Raw genomic sequence first — 18486 nt, 5'->3', positions numbered from 1 at the left:
GAGGAGTTTAAAGAACACAGAAACCCTGTGAACACGGCTTAAGAACATAGAAACTTCTCTTCAATCCTCTTCTCCCCCTGAAGAGAAGGGTATGTCGGAGTCAAGAAAGAGGCAAAATCTCCATGAGAAAGAGAAACAGATCCTTTTTCACTCCCCCTCCCCCCCTTGAAGAGGAGGAGAGGAGAAATTTTGATATGAGAATTTAGAGACAACCGAGGATCGATTGCTGTGATACCATGCTAAAATATGATATTTGGTTTGAATATGTTAGGTTCTTATTTTTATTCTTCTCCATAAGGAGGTATATATAAGAGTTTACATGAGTGCTTTACAAGGAATTAGATCCAGTAAAAGATTAGGAAAGTATCTCCTAATTATACAATGATTTGACAACTATATAAAATAGGAAAGTAAATCCCTTAATTAATCAAGGAAATAAATTTTCTTGATTAATTAGGAGACTCACTTCAACACTGTTGCCATGGAAACAATTATATATCTGCAGAAGTTTTCAAGTATATATTGGATTAATTTTGCTCAACTCCATTATAAAGATTTGTGTCTTTTTTGTAAGGAATTATGTAGTGGGAATTTTCCTTGGTAAATGATTTGTTACTTGTCTTGTTTGTAAGAACTTGATTGGGACTTCTCCAACATTTCTACCGAGTATTTTAGATCATAAGATTTACAGAAAGCCAATTAACTTTGTTTCTTTTCTTTTCTGCATCTCATAGATTGCAGCCTTATGCAAAATCTCGTCAAACTTAAACATTTTCTTATCAAATAACTAATAATTTATTTATTATAATCAGACAGAGACGTTTAAACTAAAGCCTAACTAAGAATGGTACCCAATCAATGTTAAAGCTCATATCCTCCATGATGATTTTGCTCATCTGATTTCGATACTCTTTAGCATATCATTCAATGAATAAGCTAGGAACTGTAGATTTTATCTATCTTTATGCCGATCAATTACTAAGTCAAGTCAATTGAGGATGGCAACCGGGCGGATTTTCCTCCCACATCCCTAACCTTGCAAAAATTTATCATCCTCATCCTCTGCCTAGTCCCCGTCAAGGATTATCCATCCACACAAACATTGGGGACCATATTCCCCATTGGGAATCTATTTCGATCCCTATTCATAAAGAGTTGGCTAAAAGTCACAAATAATACATGTAGTTTTACCTTGATGGCTAGGGAGACCATCTTTATAGACCAACTTGTGCACCATCTCACAAATAGGGGTGAAGCTGAATACAAAATGAAGGACACTTTGAATTCCTTGCTCCGAAACTTTAGCGATCAGATTCAGCACTAAATATACTCTTCCTACTTAAGAATTTCATGATCATCATTATAAATTATAATATGAGAAATTTTTAAGAGTCTTAACACCACATGTAATATTAATTTATCTTATTTTTAATATGTGATTGGTAGAAGATTTATGCTTTACTATATAAGTATCAATAAATATATACGTACAATAATAATATTGGGTTGGTAGACATATGTTTCATTATCTTCCTGTTATCTTGGCTGGGCAATGGGCAACTTGGCAATATCTTCTCCTCTCCTTTCTACAATAAGTATTTTCTAATTCTCTCATTTTCTCTATATATCTTTAATTATAGTTTTAATTTAAAATTGAATATTCTAGGGTTTGGTTAGGGATTGAATTATAATTTTGTGATTTTGTTGAAATTAATTAGGGCTTTCATTTTAGGAATTTTGTTGAGATGTTTCAATGTTTGATTTGTTGTTTGTTGATATTGTTGAATTAAGAATCGGCTTTGAAGCACCGTAGCTGATGAGTTTCTTGTTGATTGCATGACCCTCCACATTGAAAGAGAGTTTGCTATTAGTATCACTAATACATCGATAATTGAGGAATTTAAGACTTTTAAGTCTCGCAAGGTAAAATTTTAGATTTGATTAGTGATGTTTTGTGTTGCATTGCATTTACTTGTGATTTTTATTTTTGTTGTTAAGCTTTTATTTATGTATAGATGCATTTGAGGGTAAGGCTCATTACATCCCCTAATAGGTGTACTTTTTTCCACTTATTAATAAAATTCACTAGTACCGTCGACTTTAGTATGTAAGTTTCGTCCAATTGGCTTTTCAATCCTAGATCCGCCACTGACCCAAGCGACATCAGAGTTTCTTCCAGCTGCTGTTCATCAAGCCAACCACCGCAGCCACTATGTGTGATGCAGGCTGTCCCACCATGACCAAGATCTCCAAACGGCAGGGCCAGCGCCGCCACCAGCCATCGGAAACCAAAGCAGACGACGATACACACACCCATATCCTTTTATCAAAATAATTGTCTATAGAATCCATATCGTATATTGCCTTGGCCAGAGTTGTTTTTCCCAAGCCTGGCATTCCCACGATGACCATAACTGAAAGATTTTCTTACTTGATGTTGGAGTTGGCTAATGTGGAAATTATATCTGACACAAGCTCCTTCCTTCCAAGGATTATTTCATCTTTACCAATGAATGCGTTGGTTTCTCTGTCCCCTCTAATTCCTGGAGGAGTTGTATTTGTTTTCTTTGCAACTAATCCGATGAAAGATGCAGCTACGCCAGAGAAGTGTTGATTTTTTTAATTCTATGTGCCATTTTATGTCGAAATAAAATGAGATTGGAGGCAGAAAGGAAGTTGAGTACCTTTTTACCAAATCACCATTTATTAAAAGAAAGTTAATGACAAAACAATTTTTTTGGACCAAAAATAATGACAAAACAATTTCATTTGAAAAAAAGGAGAAAACAGTAAAAACAAAATTACAAAGCAATTTAGGTTATGGGCTGTCCTCTTCCTTCCTTCGAGAGGTTGGGCTCCCATTATCATCTGCTTTCTTTTTTGATCACACAAGTTGGGCATTATCGATATCTATGCACCAACTTGAGGGGGAGTGTTGGCGTGAGTCAACGTTCCTATTATGAATAGAATTTATATTTTATTGTGATTATCTAATTTGAGTAGAATTAGGAATTTTGTACATATTTCTTTTTTGTACCCACTCTGTATGTAGTATATATATATTCCTCCTTGAGAGAAGAATAAACATATCAGTTTAAACCCTAATTATTTTGAGTAGAATAGCTTTGATCAAGCGGCAACTCAAGGATATGCTTAATTGATAAGATGTAAGTACATGAACTCTTCTTTTTGTTTAATTTGGTTTTATAATTAACTATATTTTCGAAACTTACGGATGTTTGTATACTTTTAGCTCTGAGGCGACATCCATGCTTCACTTGACTTGAAGAGTGCACCGTTGCCATGGAAGCAATGATATATCTGCAGAAGTTTTCAAGTGTATATTGGATTAATTTTGCTCAACTCCATTATAAAGATTTGTGTCTTTTTTGTAAGGAATTATGTAGTGGGAATTTTCCTTGGTAAATGATTTGTTACTTGTCTTGTTTGTAAGAACTTGATTGGGACTTCTCCAACATTTCTACAGAGTATTTTAGATCATAAGATTTACAGAAAGCCAATTAACTTTGTTTCTTTTCTTTTCTGCATCTCATAGATTGCAGCCTTATGCAAAATCTTGTCAAACTTAAACATTTTCTTATCAAATAACTAATAATTTATTTATTATAATCAGACAGAGACGTTTAAACTAAAGCCTAACTAAGAATGGTACCCAATCAATGGAAAAGCTCATATCCTCCATGATGATTTTGCTCATCTGATTTCGATACTCTTTAGCATATCATTCAATGAATAAGCTAGGAACTGTAGATTTTATCTATCTTTATGCCGATCAATTACTAAGTCAAGTCAATTGAGGATGGCAACCGGACGGATTTTCCTCCCACATCCCTATCCTTGCAAAAATTTATCATCCTCATCCTCTGCCTAGTCCCCGTCAAGGATTATCCATCCACACAAACATTGGGGACCATATTCCCCATTGGGAATCTGTTTCGATCCCTATTCATAAAGAGTTGGCTAAAAGTCACAAATAATACATGTAGTTTTACCTTGATGGCTAGAGAGACCATCTTTACAGACCAACTTGTGCACCATCTCACAAATAGAGGTGAAGTTGAATACAAAATGAAGGACACTTTGAATTCCTTGCTCTGAAACTTTAGCGATCAGATTCAGCACTAAATATACTCTTCCTACTTGAGAATTTCGTAATCATCATTATAAATTATAATATGAGAAATTTTTTAGAGTAATCTTAACACCACATGTAATATTAATTTATCTTATTTTTAATATGTGATTGGTAGAAGATTTATGCTTTACTATATAAGTATCAATAAATATATACGTACAATAATAATATTGGGTTGGTAGACATATGTTTCAGTTAAGTCAAGGTCTATATTTGCAAGAAGATAATTGTAGCTTGTGCCCCGCCTTGGATAGAAAGCAAATTTAAAAGGTTGAGTGGACACCGAAAGGCACAGTTACCAACCATCTCAAGTCAAGTCAAGCGAAGTCAACAATTGCAAGACAATAATGAGAAAGAGTCTGGTGTGCATTGGAAGGCAAATCACCATCTCAATTCTCAAGTCTAGTCTAGATTAATAATTGCGTGGGAAGAAAATTAGGAAATATTGGGCCAAAATTCGAGTAGTTCCACTTAGCTTACCCTCAAAAAATTTCTCCAATATAAAATTAGAAATTATTGAAAAAAGAAAAAGTGATTATTTGATTTGTAAACTCTTCAGCATGAAGAAGCTTGTTTTTGTCTATCAAGTCAATCAATATAGTGTGATCCAAACTAATTGAAAACTCAAATTTATTTAATTACTTAATTGAATCCAAATGGGGGGTACTTCATTATTTACATTATAAACTTAAGTAAATGGAGTAATATAATACACCGCCACTGATTGGGCTAATATTGAAAATAAGTTAAATATATAAGTTTTATATTTTTTTTCTTAAAAAAGCCCTTAGTGTGGTTCCACCCAACAGGAATGGTATCCAGTGTTTTTCATCAGAAAGAATACACCATGAATCTTTTAAGTATTTTGTACACAAATTACAAGCTTCTTTTTTTTTTGGGTAAAATTACAAGCTTCTTTCCTCCCACTGTTGTTTACAACATTTTTTTTGTTTCCAATTTTCCAGAGTAATTCATATACTGGAAACATTTAACGGACAAGAAATCAAATCAAATCAAAGAATTCAAATACAACATATCTCACGGGAAAATGACCAAAATCTTAATATCATGGAACTGAGTGAAGCTTTGACTTCCGTGATTCGAAACCTTATGAGCAACATCTATATGTGCTGAGCGTCATACTGAGAAGTGTCAAATTCAGTACCTGATCCTTGGTTTTCACTTCTTTCCAGCTGCAGCGTTTCTTTTGGCTTCAAGCATAGTACCCTCCTTCAGTGCTGCTTGTGCTTCATTGTCCATTCCAAGGGCAGAGAGGGCAGCAGCCTGAAGATAAGATGCAATGTGCCATATTGGGGAAATTACTTGAGCTTGCATTGCATCGTTCAGAGCTTCTTGAGGCATGTCATTCATGAGATAAGACAAACCGCGCCGGGCAAAAATTGTTGGAGAAACCATGGTTCCAACATCAATGAACTGCAAGTGGAATAAACTGTTAGCAGGATAACACATACAAATAAAGTAGCAACAAAGGCTTTACTAGGACCAAATCCACTAATTTTGTGACTGTTTATGAACTACCAATTTCACTTGTTCCTACAAGATTTAGCAGATAAGATGTTACAAACATATTTTGTTATTTCTGAAAGTAATTCTAATAGCTGGAATGAGTATAATTTCCCTACAAGAGAAGAGAATGCAAAAAGAAACCAACCAACCACAGTATCACAATAAGAACTTAACCTGTGAATAACACTCAATTGTGGTTCTAAAGTCCTTCTGCTTAAAAGCAGAATCCCCCTTTTTCTTTGAATCTAATGTTTCCTGCATTTGGTCAGTCCACATTTGAAACGAGAGCTGCAGTGGAACGTGAGAAATGAAAATGTTTCAGTAACAGTACTTTGCATACAAGATAAATGGCAAGAAACTCAACAGACAGTTGCAACAGAACATATGCAAATGAGAAGTTCAGTAACAACCACATGCACAAAATGAATACAGAAGCAGACTATCTAGAAGGCTAATTATGCAGAAGTAGAGGCAATTTTATATTTCTCCATCATTTTAAACAAATATAGAACCTCATTTGTCATTCCATCATCTTTATAGCCAATATTCTCTAGGACCTCATGTATAGCAGTCAAATCCCTTCTTGAGCAGGCTTCACCAAGTGGTGAAAGAGAGCAGGAGGTACTGTTTGGAATACCCATCAAAACAAAAGAGGGATCCTGCAGTCATAAGCAAAAAAGAAATTTAAAGGAACTATAGATACCAGCATTATGTCAAGCCTCTATATTTAATCGAACTACTAAGATGGTTCAGATCATTAGTGATTTGAATTCACACCGAAGAAGTAAGCATAGACTTTCAAATAGATATATTCTTATAGAAGTTGGTTCTCCATCTCCCTAACTTTGAGGTTGGTAACTATGAGTTTAAGGGATTATAAACTCAAAATACCTTAAAACCCCTATAAAAATGACCCTCAGTTTTGGGGCAATACAGATTTTCCAAGATTTTTCTTAGAATATCGCTCACCATGAAAGGCACTGAACAAAAGTGTAGCTCTCTTAAGTCCTACATAACTAGTAACACATGAGTGTCATGTCCCATTCTCAAATTTTCAAATATTCCACTTGTCAAAAGGTTCTGTGTCGAAGCGATCACTGCCGATAAAAATAAAGATCCGGTAGATCTGCACTTGCAGAAATAGCTCAGACTCAGATTGAGTCCAGTGGAAAGAAGATATCCATTAAATATAGTGCTTAAAAGACTGCCACAAAAAATGGATCTAGAAACTATTTGTGCAACTTTTCAGGTGGTCAAATGATGCTCCCTGATTTAGTTGAAATTCGAATGCTTTATAAGAGAAACACAAAACTGACCTCAGTTTCCTTTTGAAGAGGCGTCAAAGAAGCAACTAATGACTTCGGATTTGGTCGCTCTCGGGGTTCAGATTGTAAACACCGTGAAGCCAACCGTACCAACTCAGTGGCATCATCAGAAAGCTGTCCTTCCAAGCAAGAATCTGTCAGCATCTGAAGATTTCTGTCCCGAATAAGGTCTAGGGCCTGGTACAAAATAATCAGTCAAGTCAAGAAATTTACTTCAGTGTTTACACTTAACCTAAGAAGACGAAATCATGATGCAGAATTCCTAACAATTGAAAGTAAACAATATTATGTAGGGAGAAAGATTAACATCAAGAAACAATATTCTTTTCCTGTTAACACTTTTTTCTCTATTTTGTTCCCTTTTACCACACAAGAAATTACTCACATGGCTAGGGGGAATATGCTTTCCACTGAGAAGATCAAGCAAAAGAGTCCCAAAGCTATATATTACACTTTCTGGTGTTACCCTCCCTGCATGACAAGGGACGTGAAGCAAAGTCATAGACTTATCTTGCAAACCAATGAGTAATTACTGTACGTTGTGAGATGCCAATAGCAGTCGGATCTTAAATCATAAATACAGTTGCAAACAAACATGGAGACTCCAAATCAGTACCACCACATGATATGTAAGGGAAAATATGATCAACCAATACTTTATAGTAAGATATTGAGAAGGATCAGTTCGGATGAAAAGACTAAATGGCGCTCACCCTATAATTCAAAAACATTATATATCAAAAGGAGTAGCCTGTTCAGTGTACAATAATTGCTGAACTGCATCCACATCAAGAGTAATTGTCTCAGCACCGACATTTCCATATTAAACTCCTTTTTACATATCAGGAGAAAATAAATCTGTGATGAGACAAATTTTCACGAAGACAGATCTGCCATTCTAACAAAAGAAACTATTCTGGAAAGTAAATTGTTAATGTATTTGATAATTAAGGCTACCATGGTAGGAAGATCATTTACATCTGCTTTGGATGCTTGTTAACAAGAACATTCCAAGTTATTATCAAATACCAAACAAGAATATAACTTTATTACCTTAAATAGCTAAACCATGCAGCTGTCAAGATAATCATAAACTTAAATGAGCGTTGTTTGGAGAAAAAACATTGCCTGCTTTCTAGGAGCTACATACCAGTTCTAAGATATTCAGGAGGAGTAAATGCCAGATTTGTACTATAACTCTTCCCATCCCTACTATTTTTCATCAGGCCAAAGGTAGATATTCTAGGATTTCCATCCTGCAAAATTATAATACATAAAATCAAGGTATGCAAGCAGAATATGCATAAGAAAAATGGTACTGAACAGATGGAATTAATAAATAGTTACCTCATCAAATAAAATTCTGTAAGCATTAAGGTCATGATAAAGGGCACGCCCTTTGCTTGTGCAGTACTCTAGAGCCTGTGCGAGATGCAAAACAACCCTTAATCGCATTGCCCATTTCATAGGCTGTGTTTCCCCTGATTCAAGAAAGCAATAAAGTTCACTCCACAGAACATTAGGATAGTACTCAACAGGTGATGCATCCATGCAACTAATTAGATAATTTAGCGAAATAAGAAAAGATACTATAACTGAAACAAGACCACACAGGGTATTTGTCCTTAACTTCTGTCTAATAGTCAAAAAAAAAATATTCTAATGCCAGACGGGGAGGGGGTAAAAAACTAGAACGAAGAACCACCAATAAAAAAGGTCACACTAGCAACCATTGTATCATTGTAGATGCTCATACCAACACTAATATAAACTCTCAAGTAGCATTTGGTACTACAAAATTCAGGGTGGAAAAGTGAGAAATTATGCCAGACAATTATATTATGAATTTCTAATGCAATATGTGGTCATCATTACTAAAATAAATGTGATGCCTAATATCTTATTATGTCCAATTCCAAATGAAGTCCATGGTAAGTCATCAGTAAGACAAATGGAACTATTATCCAGAGGCAATGGCAGGACCAAATGGATCAGGTATCCACTGATTGAAAAATGAGTGCAGGTTAGAAGAGTAAGCCTCATATAAACTTAAGAACTAAACCTTACAATGAAAAAGATGTTTTGCAAGTGTTTCATTGGGCATGTATTCGGCCACAAGCAACCTCTCATCACCTTCACAACAGCAACCAAGCAAATTGACCAATCTCTGGTTGCGGAGCTGACCAACCAATCTTGCTTCCTCCTGCAGTTTTGCAAAACCAAATCGTCTCACAAAAGTGGTCATAGAATAGAGAAGACAGAAAATTCCTTCCTTCAATGGAGCTGATAAAACAATATGATTAGGTAATATATATGGCCCAAAAGAAATGGACTTCACAGTCAGAGAAATACAGCACTGCATTTTGTGAATACTATCTGCCAAAAGTAGTCTACGACCCAAATTTCAACCCACATAAGATCTCAACAGAAAATTACATCGGTTTAGAACACAAAGATAAAAACAATAGTTGTGCAATTCTGGTCACCTAAGTGCTGACTAAGAGTTTATGAAGAAGAAAAATATCATGTTAATGGTTTGGACGAAAGTAAAATTCGAGAAACCATAGAAGAAAAAGAAATCAAGTTAAAATCTGTCTACCAAAAACTGCCGAGCATCAGGCCAGGCCATCCTATTGAAGCGCTTAACAGCAATTCTCCTCTGATTTTCCAGTTTCCCTTTATAAACAACATTTGGAGCCTTCTCTCCATGCTCAGACACAATGTACTCCACTGCAAAACCAGATGTCGCATTTTTAAGTTGCTCAAATGTGAATTCACAAAATGTAGGCAAGTAATCAACCTCGCTCTTCTCCTCATTATCTGCAATAAAGGCAACAATCCACAAGCATCAGATATGATCCGCTTCTCCATTAAAACAAAACACCACACACCAAAAAAAGGGCATATAATTAACCCACCAATGTCAGGTGCTTCAAGAACCGCTGCCTTGAATTGTGAATTCCAGCAACATGGTATGAGTTTGGAGCATTGACACCCCATGTCAATGTCACAGTATCAACTTAAACTATCCCTTTTGAAACTGTGTCTCTAAACAAAACGAAGATCAAGTAAATTCAGTTTCCTCTGGCTTCATGCTAACTAGATCAACTTTACTGCTATTCAAGTGGGACAAATGCTCCAATGAAGCTAAATTGGTCCGAACAGAAATACCTGATTCATTCATTTTGTAGGAACATTGAATTAGAAATGTGATGAAAGCAGAAACTCAAACAAACTCAAACAAACTCAAGTAGCACGAAAAGTAGAGAGGGAGAGAACAGGTACTAGCAGAGATTTGTTTGGACTACATACACAATTTCTTGGTTAAAATTTCTGTTTACTGTTTGGCAAAGTAAACCAACCCGAACTGAATGCTCTAGCTACAAACTAATTTAGATTACTTTTATTTTCCTTTTCCTTTCATTCTTATCAGAAAACATTATGATTGCGTTGGCCATTAGCATTTTCTATCTATCCAACCAAATATTACTAAATCATAATTTAATGAACAATAAATGCTCAAAGCCAAATGAAATGAGAATGACATGTGAATAGCAACATAACTGCTGCTTTAAAAGTTCTTTCAGTACCTGAACCAATTTGGCGAAGCTGAAATCAGAGAAAAGAAAACAGCGGACCCAGATACCAAAACCCAAAACCCAGTGGGCAAAAGCTTCCCAGCTGATCCAGAAAGCTACTAAACACCAAAAACCCAGTAAGCAAAAGGCTTCCCAGTTGACCCCAAAAGCTCTAAAACCTTTAAGCTTCTTCTCCAATGCTAAAAACCCTCTTCTGGGTCTCTTTCAGCCAATCAAATATTCCCCTTCTCGATCAAAGCAGAACCCTTAAAAGATCCAACCTTTTGCCTCAAAAAGCACAGAAATAAATGATTAAACAAAACCACAATCGAGAAAAGAAGAGAAAAACAAAGTGATAGTTTGAAACAGCTCAAGATCCGTGTAGAATATAAGAAGAGAAAAAAAAAAGGCTCGGTGTTTGCAATAGTATTTGTTTTTGTTTTTTTATATAATTGTCATAAACAAACAAATCTGCCATTAATCTATTCAAACCATGTCCTGAGTCAAAGGATATTACATTAAGAAACAATATAAATCATTCTTTGATTAATTTAATTGTGAAGAATTAGACCAGCTTAATTTTCTTCCTCTTTTTACTTTTGATTAGCTGGGTCTTATTATTTGCTTTGAATTTTTTTAAATTCCACCGCCAATGGTCTTTGGATTTTGTTGGTGGAGAGATTGAATTGAATTGTTGTTGTGTGGTATTGAATGGGGCCAACGGCCAACACAAGTCGAAGACTTCATCATTCTTCTGCCCCATCGCTCCCGCCATAATCATTTCTCATTTGCCTGCTTTAATTATTGTTGTTGAAGATAAGCTTTACGGCGCCGTTTGGATATAGAATTTATAAAGGGTACGCCGTGGCTTTTATGGCACATAAACTACATTAAAATGGTATTGCTACAGAAAAAATAAATAAATAGAGGTTAATACAAAATGTTCTTTTGCAATTCAAAAGGCAATATTTTAATGAAATTTTCAGTTTCATATCACTTTTGGAGTAATTATAGGTGTTACTGGAGTACCGCCATGTGTTATAATATAAATGAATATTTAATAATATTATATCATAAATGTGAGAAAAATGTTGTTACAGATAAAGTGAGAAATATGTAGCATGTCGTTCAGTTATGTTATGACATGTTGCAAAGAGAATTCATCAATCAAATGTTCTTTTCTGCAGATTTTTTTGTTTTTTGAAACCAAACGTGCACAACAGAAATTTGAAGCACATGGACAGATTATCTAGTATGAAAAATTGGAACACTGAACACCCTCAGCACCTGGTTGCCTAACAAAAATCAGACATAATGGAGAAATATATAGACAACAATAACCTCAATCTCAATGCACCATATGAATCTCCCAAAGCGGAGCAAAAAGCCCTAAAAACAAAGAGAAGCAGCCACAAAACAATCATTAACAAAGTCAAAGGCAGAGTGAAGTCACCTTGATTGACAAATTTCTGACGATTTAATAAGGATTCATGTCGGCCTCTTTGAGAGCCCAATCAACATCAGAGTGAAATTTTTATATGGGTTTTTAAAAATATATTCTAAACTACTCTAATAGACGGAGAGGGAGGTCGAACTTGAGTGTAAGGGAACGGGCACACCACCTACTATAATTAGAAAAATATGTTGTATATTACAATCAAGGTCTAAAATATCGATGGTATCGGAAATATCGGAAGTCCAAAAATACGGAAATGTTGATGGAAATATTGGTATCGGTAAAAATTAAATAAAAACCACAGAAATTGTAAGAAAAACTTGGAAATTTTTATTGAAACTTTGCATGATGTTTATTTAGTCAATTATCTATTATTTTATCACAAAAAATTGGAAGGAAATGCATTGCATGATGAATTTAACTTATTTAAGTTGATTATATAGCGAGCTGGCAAATACTGTAAGTGTAGAAAATATGTAGTAATTAATGAAAGAAGATTAAACACACCATAATCATTTATATATAATGAATTACTACAATATTTTACACTTTATACATTGCATAGTAAGACACATGAGTGACTTAGTACTACATAGAGTTCCTATGAGGTTCAAAATTTTCACTATCTTCATCATCTCTATGTGTAGAGTAGGTATATTGTGAAGAGTAGTCATCAAATGATAAATCCCAAAAATAGTTTTGTATGTAATTGTTAATATGCCACTCATATGGATCCAAGATTGGTTGACGTTGTCCATAAGCAAAATCATTTGAAGGAATAAAATGGTTTTCACAAAAACCATATATATAAATATTTTTGGGTTTCGTATTGCGATATTATCGATAATATTGCGATATATTGCCCAAATCATTCATAAAAATGTTGATATTATCGGGATAATATCGATAAAATATTGATATATTGACGATAACACCATGATTTGTTGCGAAAATATCGGTCCCCCAAAAATGTCGATATTATCCCGATAATATCGACATTTAATACCTTGATAACAACACATATGGGTTACCAAGGGTGTGAAAGAGAAGTGAGTGCTAGGTTTTGGGAGCATTGAAAAGAGTGAGATAGGAAATAAAAATCCAATCAGACATTTTTATCCAAGTAAAAGATATATAATTCAACTTTCTAAATTAAGATTTTATGTCTCAAAATAATTGTTAAGTTAAAAAACCAAACGCTCTTAAATTAAAAACAAAACAAAAACAAAAACAAAGAAAGTGACCCATATTATGTCCCACTGTTACAAGCCCATAGACAAAATTCAAGCTGCCTGTATTGGAGAAAAAAGAGATCCAATTTGTTGTCGAACATATGACAAAATTCAACCTTGCTCAAACCTATATAGCTACAAATCTTTGTTCATATATGAATATATTCATTTTCTTTCACTTTTCATCTAACTGCACTCAAAAGAACTCTGAATATTTACAATAAACAAGGAAAAGTTTCTGCAAAATTTGTTTCTATTTCTAGAAAAGAGTACCAATACAGAAGCAGAAAAAACTAAAAATGACGACATGAAGAACCCCTGCTCTAACCCCTGCTCTAGACACTCTTTTCTTTCTTTTACATGAAGTCCATCTTTTAGCCATCAACCACTTTGTGTAGAGCATCCACTATTATGCAAATATGATAAGAATTGCATTCTCGCTACTGAGTTCTGACTTTCTTAAACCTGTACATGAGGGATTCAATCGATTTTTGTAATCTGGTGCTATCTCTCTGTGCCACTTCCTGAGATGCCAGGTGTAAATTTTGAATCCCACGACCCAAACTGGCAATTGATGGAGCTGCAGGTAGAGATTCAGCAGCACATTCAATCCCATCTCCATATGCAACCAACCCGGCACAAGTTGCCATACTACACCCAAATGTAGCCCATGGTAGGACACCGATTTTCTGGAGCCGCCGTTTCCTCATTATTTGATAGAATGCAGTTCTCATGGCTGAAAAGCTAGTCTTCTCAGCAGCAGCTATAACACTATGGGCAGCTGCTCGGATCTTCTCAGCAGAAGCAGTTGCTTTCAATATAGATGTTGATTTGACTCCAGAACTCATAAAACCTGGAGCTACCACTTTTGATGGGCCAAGGGTCTTACTAAGGGCAAGTCCCACTGTCTTATGGGTTTGGCTTAGAAAGAGTTTAAGTGAAGCAGGAACTTTGAGTGTCAAAACTTTCATAAAGGTTGAAGCAGGAACTTTGAGTGTCACAGCCTTAGAGAACGAAGAGGCTCCTAAAACTGCTGTTGCCCCTGCCCCTACTGCCACCAAAGGTTTATTAGTTATTAGCCGCTTCCTATCAGTATCGTTTGACATTTCCCCCTCGCCTTCACAATTAGTAACAAGCTGACAAACCAAATCCTTGACCTCCAGAGGTACATGGGTGTTCCAGTGTTTTCTAAGACCTGCCAAGCCACTAGCATCCACTACTGCCACTATAGTCTTGAACTTCTTAGTCTGGCTGCGAAGGGCCTGAACAAAGAGAGCATATGACTTGTCCTCAACTGGAAGCTCAGAAAAATCAATCTCATTTAAGTTTGGATTCCTTATTTTATTAATGGGAAGCCGACCAGCATTGTTCATAGAGATTCTTAGCCCCTCAACTGCAATCCGGAAGGCGTAGACTTCAGATATAACTTTGGTATCTACAGCTTCACCTCTTTTCACATCATAAAACATCCTTTGTGCACAAGCTAGAGCCTTTCCCATTGATGGGATATCCGCAAAAATATTATGCAGATCCACAAGAAATGGATAAATTGATTGAGCAAATTGTGGGGCCTCATAACTGGATTGCAGCTGAATTTCTTTTGACCCCACCTCAGAAACAGACGTTGATGGACTTAGCCTTGATATTGATAAATCAATATGCGGAGCTAATAACTTAACCATCTGTGAATGAACATCATTGGTTATGCAAAACCTCGACGGACTTACCGAAGCAACTGAACCAACTTTCTGTGGAACCAAACTACTAGCTAAACCTTGGAACTTGCTCACTGCTTCATGTTCACCTGAGGTATTCTCCCCACCAGAACATTTTACAAATGGCAATTCAAGCATCAAGAATGAAGACCCAACCTCCTGAGCCACCTTTTTGGCAACCAAAAAGTGTCCATGAAAACCAACCCCAAAGATCTCTTGTAAAACCAAGTTTCCTGCAATATCCTCATACTTCTCCTTATTAACCTTCTCCAGAAAACATCTTTTGAGAACTTTAAACGAAGAAGTGGGAACTGAGTTGTCAAAACCATCTCTTAATACAGTCTCTTCAGATTGAATTTCAGTCACAGTTGAAAGACCCACCTGGGAAATAACAGCATCAGGTCTAACCTCCCTAATAAGACAATCAGCATCCAATGCTGACCCCTCTGATAAACTTTGAGCAGAAAGTATGTAAATTACAGACTGAGTTTCAGGCTCCCGAACGGCGTAAACAAACTGTTTCGTGTGTTCAGGTATTGTTAGTTTGCTTACTAATTCATTAGAAACTTTCAGGTCATCGGATTTGAGTATCGAAAAGGGCCAAAGATTTTGAAGGTTCCAGACAAATGCAAGTGCCATTACAAGAGCATTAACGCCTTGATTGTAATCTTAAAAGTATGCAATCCTCGTAAATCAACCCAACTAAGTGCTACTGTAATTCTTTTTTAGGCAAAACTAAGCAGAAAATCCTGAAACTCATAACCCAGATAGAAAACAACTCAAAGTTCTTAGTTTTCAACTTAATTTCCAATTGCCACCTATCTTTCTGAGCATCCCAAAAGATCATAGCCTGAAAACCCAATATATCCCTTGAATAATCATAGAACTCGACAGAATTCGATAGGACCCAGATGAGGGAATGACATTAGAGGCACATTTCAATACAATCAATAGAACCCCAAATAGGAAAATCGAAAATTATCTCAGCAATAACTAGAACCAGACCGTAAATTTCCAGAGAACGAAAGTTGATTTGGTCTCCTTAGGTACCTGATTAATGGGTTGATTTCTGTGTCTCCGGTTTGATAATCTTCCCTTCGGATATCAGAGTATCAGCAAGGCCGAGACTTTGAAGGTGAAGAAGGAAGTACTTGTACCTGAGCCAACTTGAGCAGGACCCAGTAAGCAAAAGCTTCCTAACTGATCCAGGAAGCGGAAGCTATGAAAAGCTTGGTATTTTCCGTATAATATTGCTTTTTATTTCGTTTTAAATCACTCACGGCCCAGAAAAATCAATTATTCACAGCCCAAGAAGCTTTATGTTATTTGGGCCGAAGAAGAAAGCCCAGTAAATGTTATTTGGAAAACTGAAAAAATATAATTAAGAAACTATTTTAATATTTTCTCCCTCTTGAACATCTGACTAGGTTTAGGGTTTTAGTCAATTTTCGCGGAAGATTTCGAAGAAGGAAAGTGAAAGCCAAAACCAGAGGGGTTCCCGGCGATTCAGAGCTGCGCGAGAAAAATGTCGAAAAAGAACGATCTTGCTCGTCGAAAAAGGCAGCACGAATTCGAACTCAAAAGTAAGCAAGCCTCTCTCTCTCTCTCTCTCTCTCTCTCTGTGGATATCTATATGTCATGTAGTTTACAAGTTTTAAATTTGTTTGGTAATTAATTAGGAGAGAAAGAAGAAAGAGAAAAGAAGGCACAGAAGCTTCAAGCAAAGAAGAGCAAGATGAAAGTAAGTTTTCCCTCTCTTTAGATGTAGCTTAGCTCAACTAAAGGAAAGTTTGTTTTTAACCAAATTATGTGCACCAGGTTGATGGTAGTGGCAAGAACAAGAAAGGTGGGTTTCAAGTTGGCAAGAGGAAATTGAAGACCAAACTGACAGCGACTGCAAAAGCTAAAGCTGCCCAGGCAATGGAGGTTGACAAATGAGGTTCAATTGCAATGCTTGTCTGTGTATTTTAAGAAGTATTCAAAGGAATGGTTTTGAATTTCCCTTTAAATGTGCAATTTAGGTTTCTCTAATGTTGTTGCTCTTTTGCTCCAATCAATTTGCCTACAAAGATGATGTCCCATTTCAGTTGGAAACTTTGGGTTGTCAAGACAATACCAAAACATTATGCTTACCCGTGTCCTAATGCGTAGTGTGGCTTAGTAGTTAGAATGTGGAGGGTGATCAAGAGCTAAGACAGATAATCATCTCGAAAATGAACTGTGTATCTGTCTTAAAAAAGTGAAGATTGTGATATAATAGCCTGACTCTGATTAGAGATCAATTGGAAGTTTGGAACTGATGAACTTTTTTTTTTTTTGTTGTTGTTGTTGAATGTTTTAGCCATCAACCAGACGACCTTCTCGTCTGGTTGAGAATTTAATCTTCTAGCGGAGTTTTTCTGTGCAACGTCTTTCGAGATATTTTCCGTCAAATGGTTCTTTTATTGAATGGACTTAAACCTTCATTTCTGACTCCCTGAATTTAGGTGCTAGGAAGTATGTAGTTGATGGAAATTTTCTGATAATTTAGGTTGATTCATCACAAGATTAATCATTTTTCCTATCAGGGACCAAAGAGTATCCTGTATTGTTTTTACTTCCGTTTTCAATAGGAGCCGTGCCTTGGCAAAGATTGTATCCCTACATTCAAATTGCCTGCCGCCCTGGTGGGAAGATTGGCACATCTTCCACTTTGGTATTGATTATGAAGGTTGTGGTGGAGAGCATGGATTTGGATGGGTCTGGGCGTCATGTTTAGGACACCAAGTACACCAAAACTAACTATTCTCAGGATAGAACTTGAGTTGAGTTGAATTTGGCTTAAGAGGTGAGATTTGGTCTTGGTTGAACTTGATTTGCAAATGGCAAAACCCAGTAGCTTGATCTTGTATAGAAATCTGGTGTCTCGGACCTTTGCTTGTAGGAGCAATTATAATTTTGTTGAGAATACTTGGAAGGTAGGAGATTCTTTTCCGCAGATTTGGAGCGAAGCACCACCATCTATGTTGAGCACTTACCAATTGAAGCTCGGCTATACTCTCCCTTTTGCCCTTTTCCTCAGAAATTTTCCCACTCGTTAAACTTCTCTGTTTTCATTTTAGTTCTGTTTGCTTTTCTTATAAAAATTTGGATTAAGTTGCAGAAATGATGCCCCAATGGTTTTGAAATCAACAAACAAAAACATTATGCATTACGAATTACCAAATAATCTTTCTAGTTTGCACTTGCTAAACATAAAATGGAAAATGTTCTCGTACTTATTTCCAAGTATGCAGATCTTACACTATTACACAACCACTAGTGGCAAAAGCTTATGTTGTCGGAGAATGAGCTAACAATGTATATTAAATTTACTTTTCCTCACGTGTAAGTCGTCTTACACATGGAGAGGTAGATCAATAGGGGAAGAGAGGCGAGAGGCGAGAGGCGAACGTATAAATGTAGCCCTACTCTACACCTTGCAAACCAACAAAGTAGTGCGGAAACATGAATCGAAC

The 18486-nt window shown here is 36.0% G+C and overlaps 3 protein-coding genes and 1 long non-coding RNA gene across 5 annotated transcripts; 2 read left to right on the top strand and 2 right to left on the bottom strand.

Moving 5' to 3' along the window:
* The first annotated feature begins 1566 nt into the window (after nt 1-1566).
* Nucleotides 1567-3478, top strand: LOC110745187 (uncharacterized). Its single transcript, XR_002524769.2, has 2 exons — nt 1567-3167; nt 3254-3478. It is a non-coding gene; the product is annotated as an uncharacterized LOC110745187 (long non-coding RNA).
* A 1502-nt stretch (nt 3479-4980) lies between these two features.
* On the bottom strand, nt 4981-11312 carry LOC110744962 (serine/threonine-protein kinase BSK3). Of its 2 annotated transcripts, XM_088249477.1 has the most exons (12): nt 10599-11310; nt 9927-10179; nt 9809-9828; nt 9608-9738; nt 9076-9211; nt 8356-8489; nt 8159-8264; nt 7394-7479; nt 7000-7185; nt 6196-6342; nt 5858-5971; nt 4981-5590 (listed from the first exon to the last, which is right to left on the bottom strand). In XM_088249477.1, exons 4-12 carry the CDS (start codon nt 9635-9637, stop codon nt 5336-5338), a joined length of 1194 nt encoding a protein of 397 aa, XP_088105603.1. In that variant the 5' UTR covers nt 9638-9738; nt 9809-9828; nt 9927-10179; nt 10599-11310; the 3' UTR covers nt 4981-5335. The 2 variants fall into 2 exon arrangements, with proteins under 2 accessions (XP_088105603.1, XP_021800702.1); XM_021945010.2 differs by having other exon boundaries at nt 9608-9828; nt 10599-11312.
* Nucleotides 11313-13509: 2197 nt separating this feature from the next.
* On the bottom strand, nt 13510-16214 carry LOC110745081 (uncharacterized). The gene has a single exon (XM_021945160.2). It carries the CDS (start codon nt 15626-15628, stop codon nt 13715-13717), a length of 1914 nt encoding a protein of 637 aa, XP_021800852.1. The 5' UTR covers nt 15629-16214; the 3' UTR covers nt 13510-13714.
* Nucleotides 16215-16395: 181 nt separating this feature from the next.
* Nucleotides 16396-17042, top strand: LOC110744944 (uncharacterized). The gene is made up of 3 exons (XM_021944988.2): nt 16396-16572; nt 16669-16730; nt 16808-17042. The coding sequence occupies exons 1-3, from the start codon at nt 16515-16517 to the stop codon at nt 16925-16927; spliced, it is 240 nt and encodes a 79-aa protein (XP_021800680.1). The 5' UTR covers nt 16396-16514; the 3' UTR covers nt 16928-17042.
* The last annotated feature ends 1444 nt before the right edge of the window (nt 17043-18486 follow it).

Source organism: Prunus avium, chromosome 2 (genome assembly GCF_965620075.1).
Source record: "Prunus avium chromosome 2, drPruAviu1.hap1.1, whole genome shotgun sequence".
Classification (NCBI taxonomy): Eukaryota; Viridiplantae; Streptophyta; class Magnoliopsida; order Rosales; family Rosaceae; genus Prunus; species Prunus avium.
This window is presented reverse-complemented; position numbering and strand designations above follow the sequence as displayed.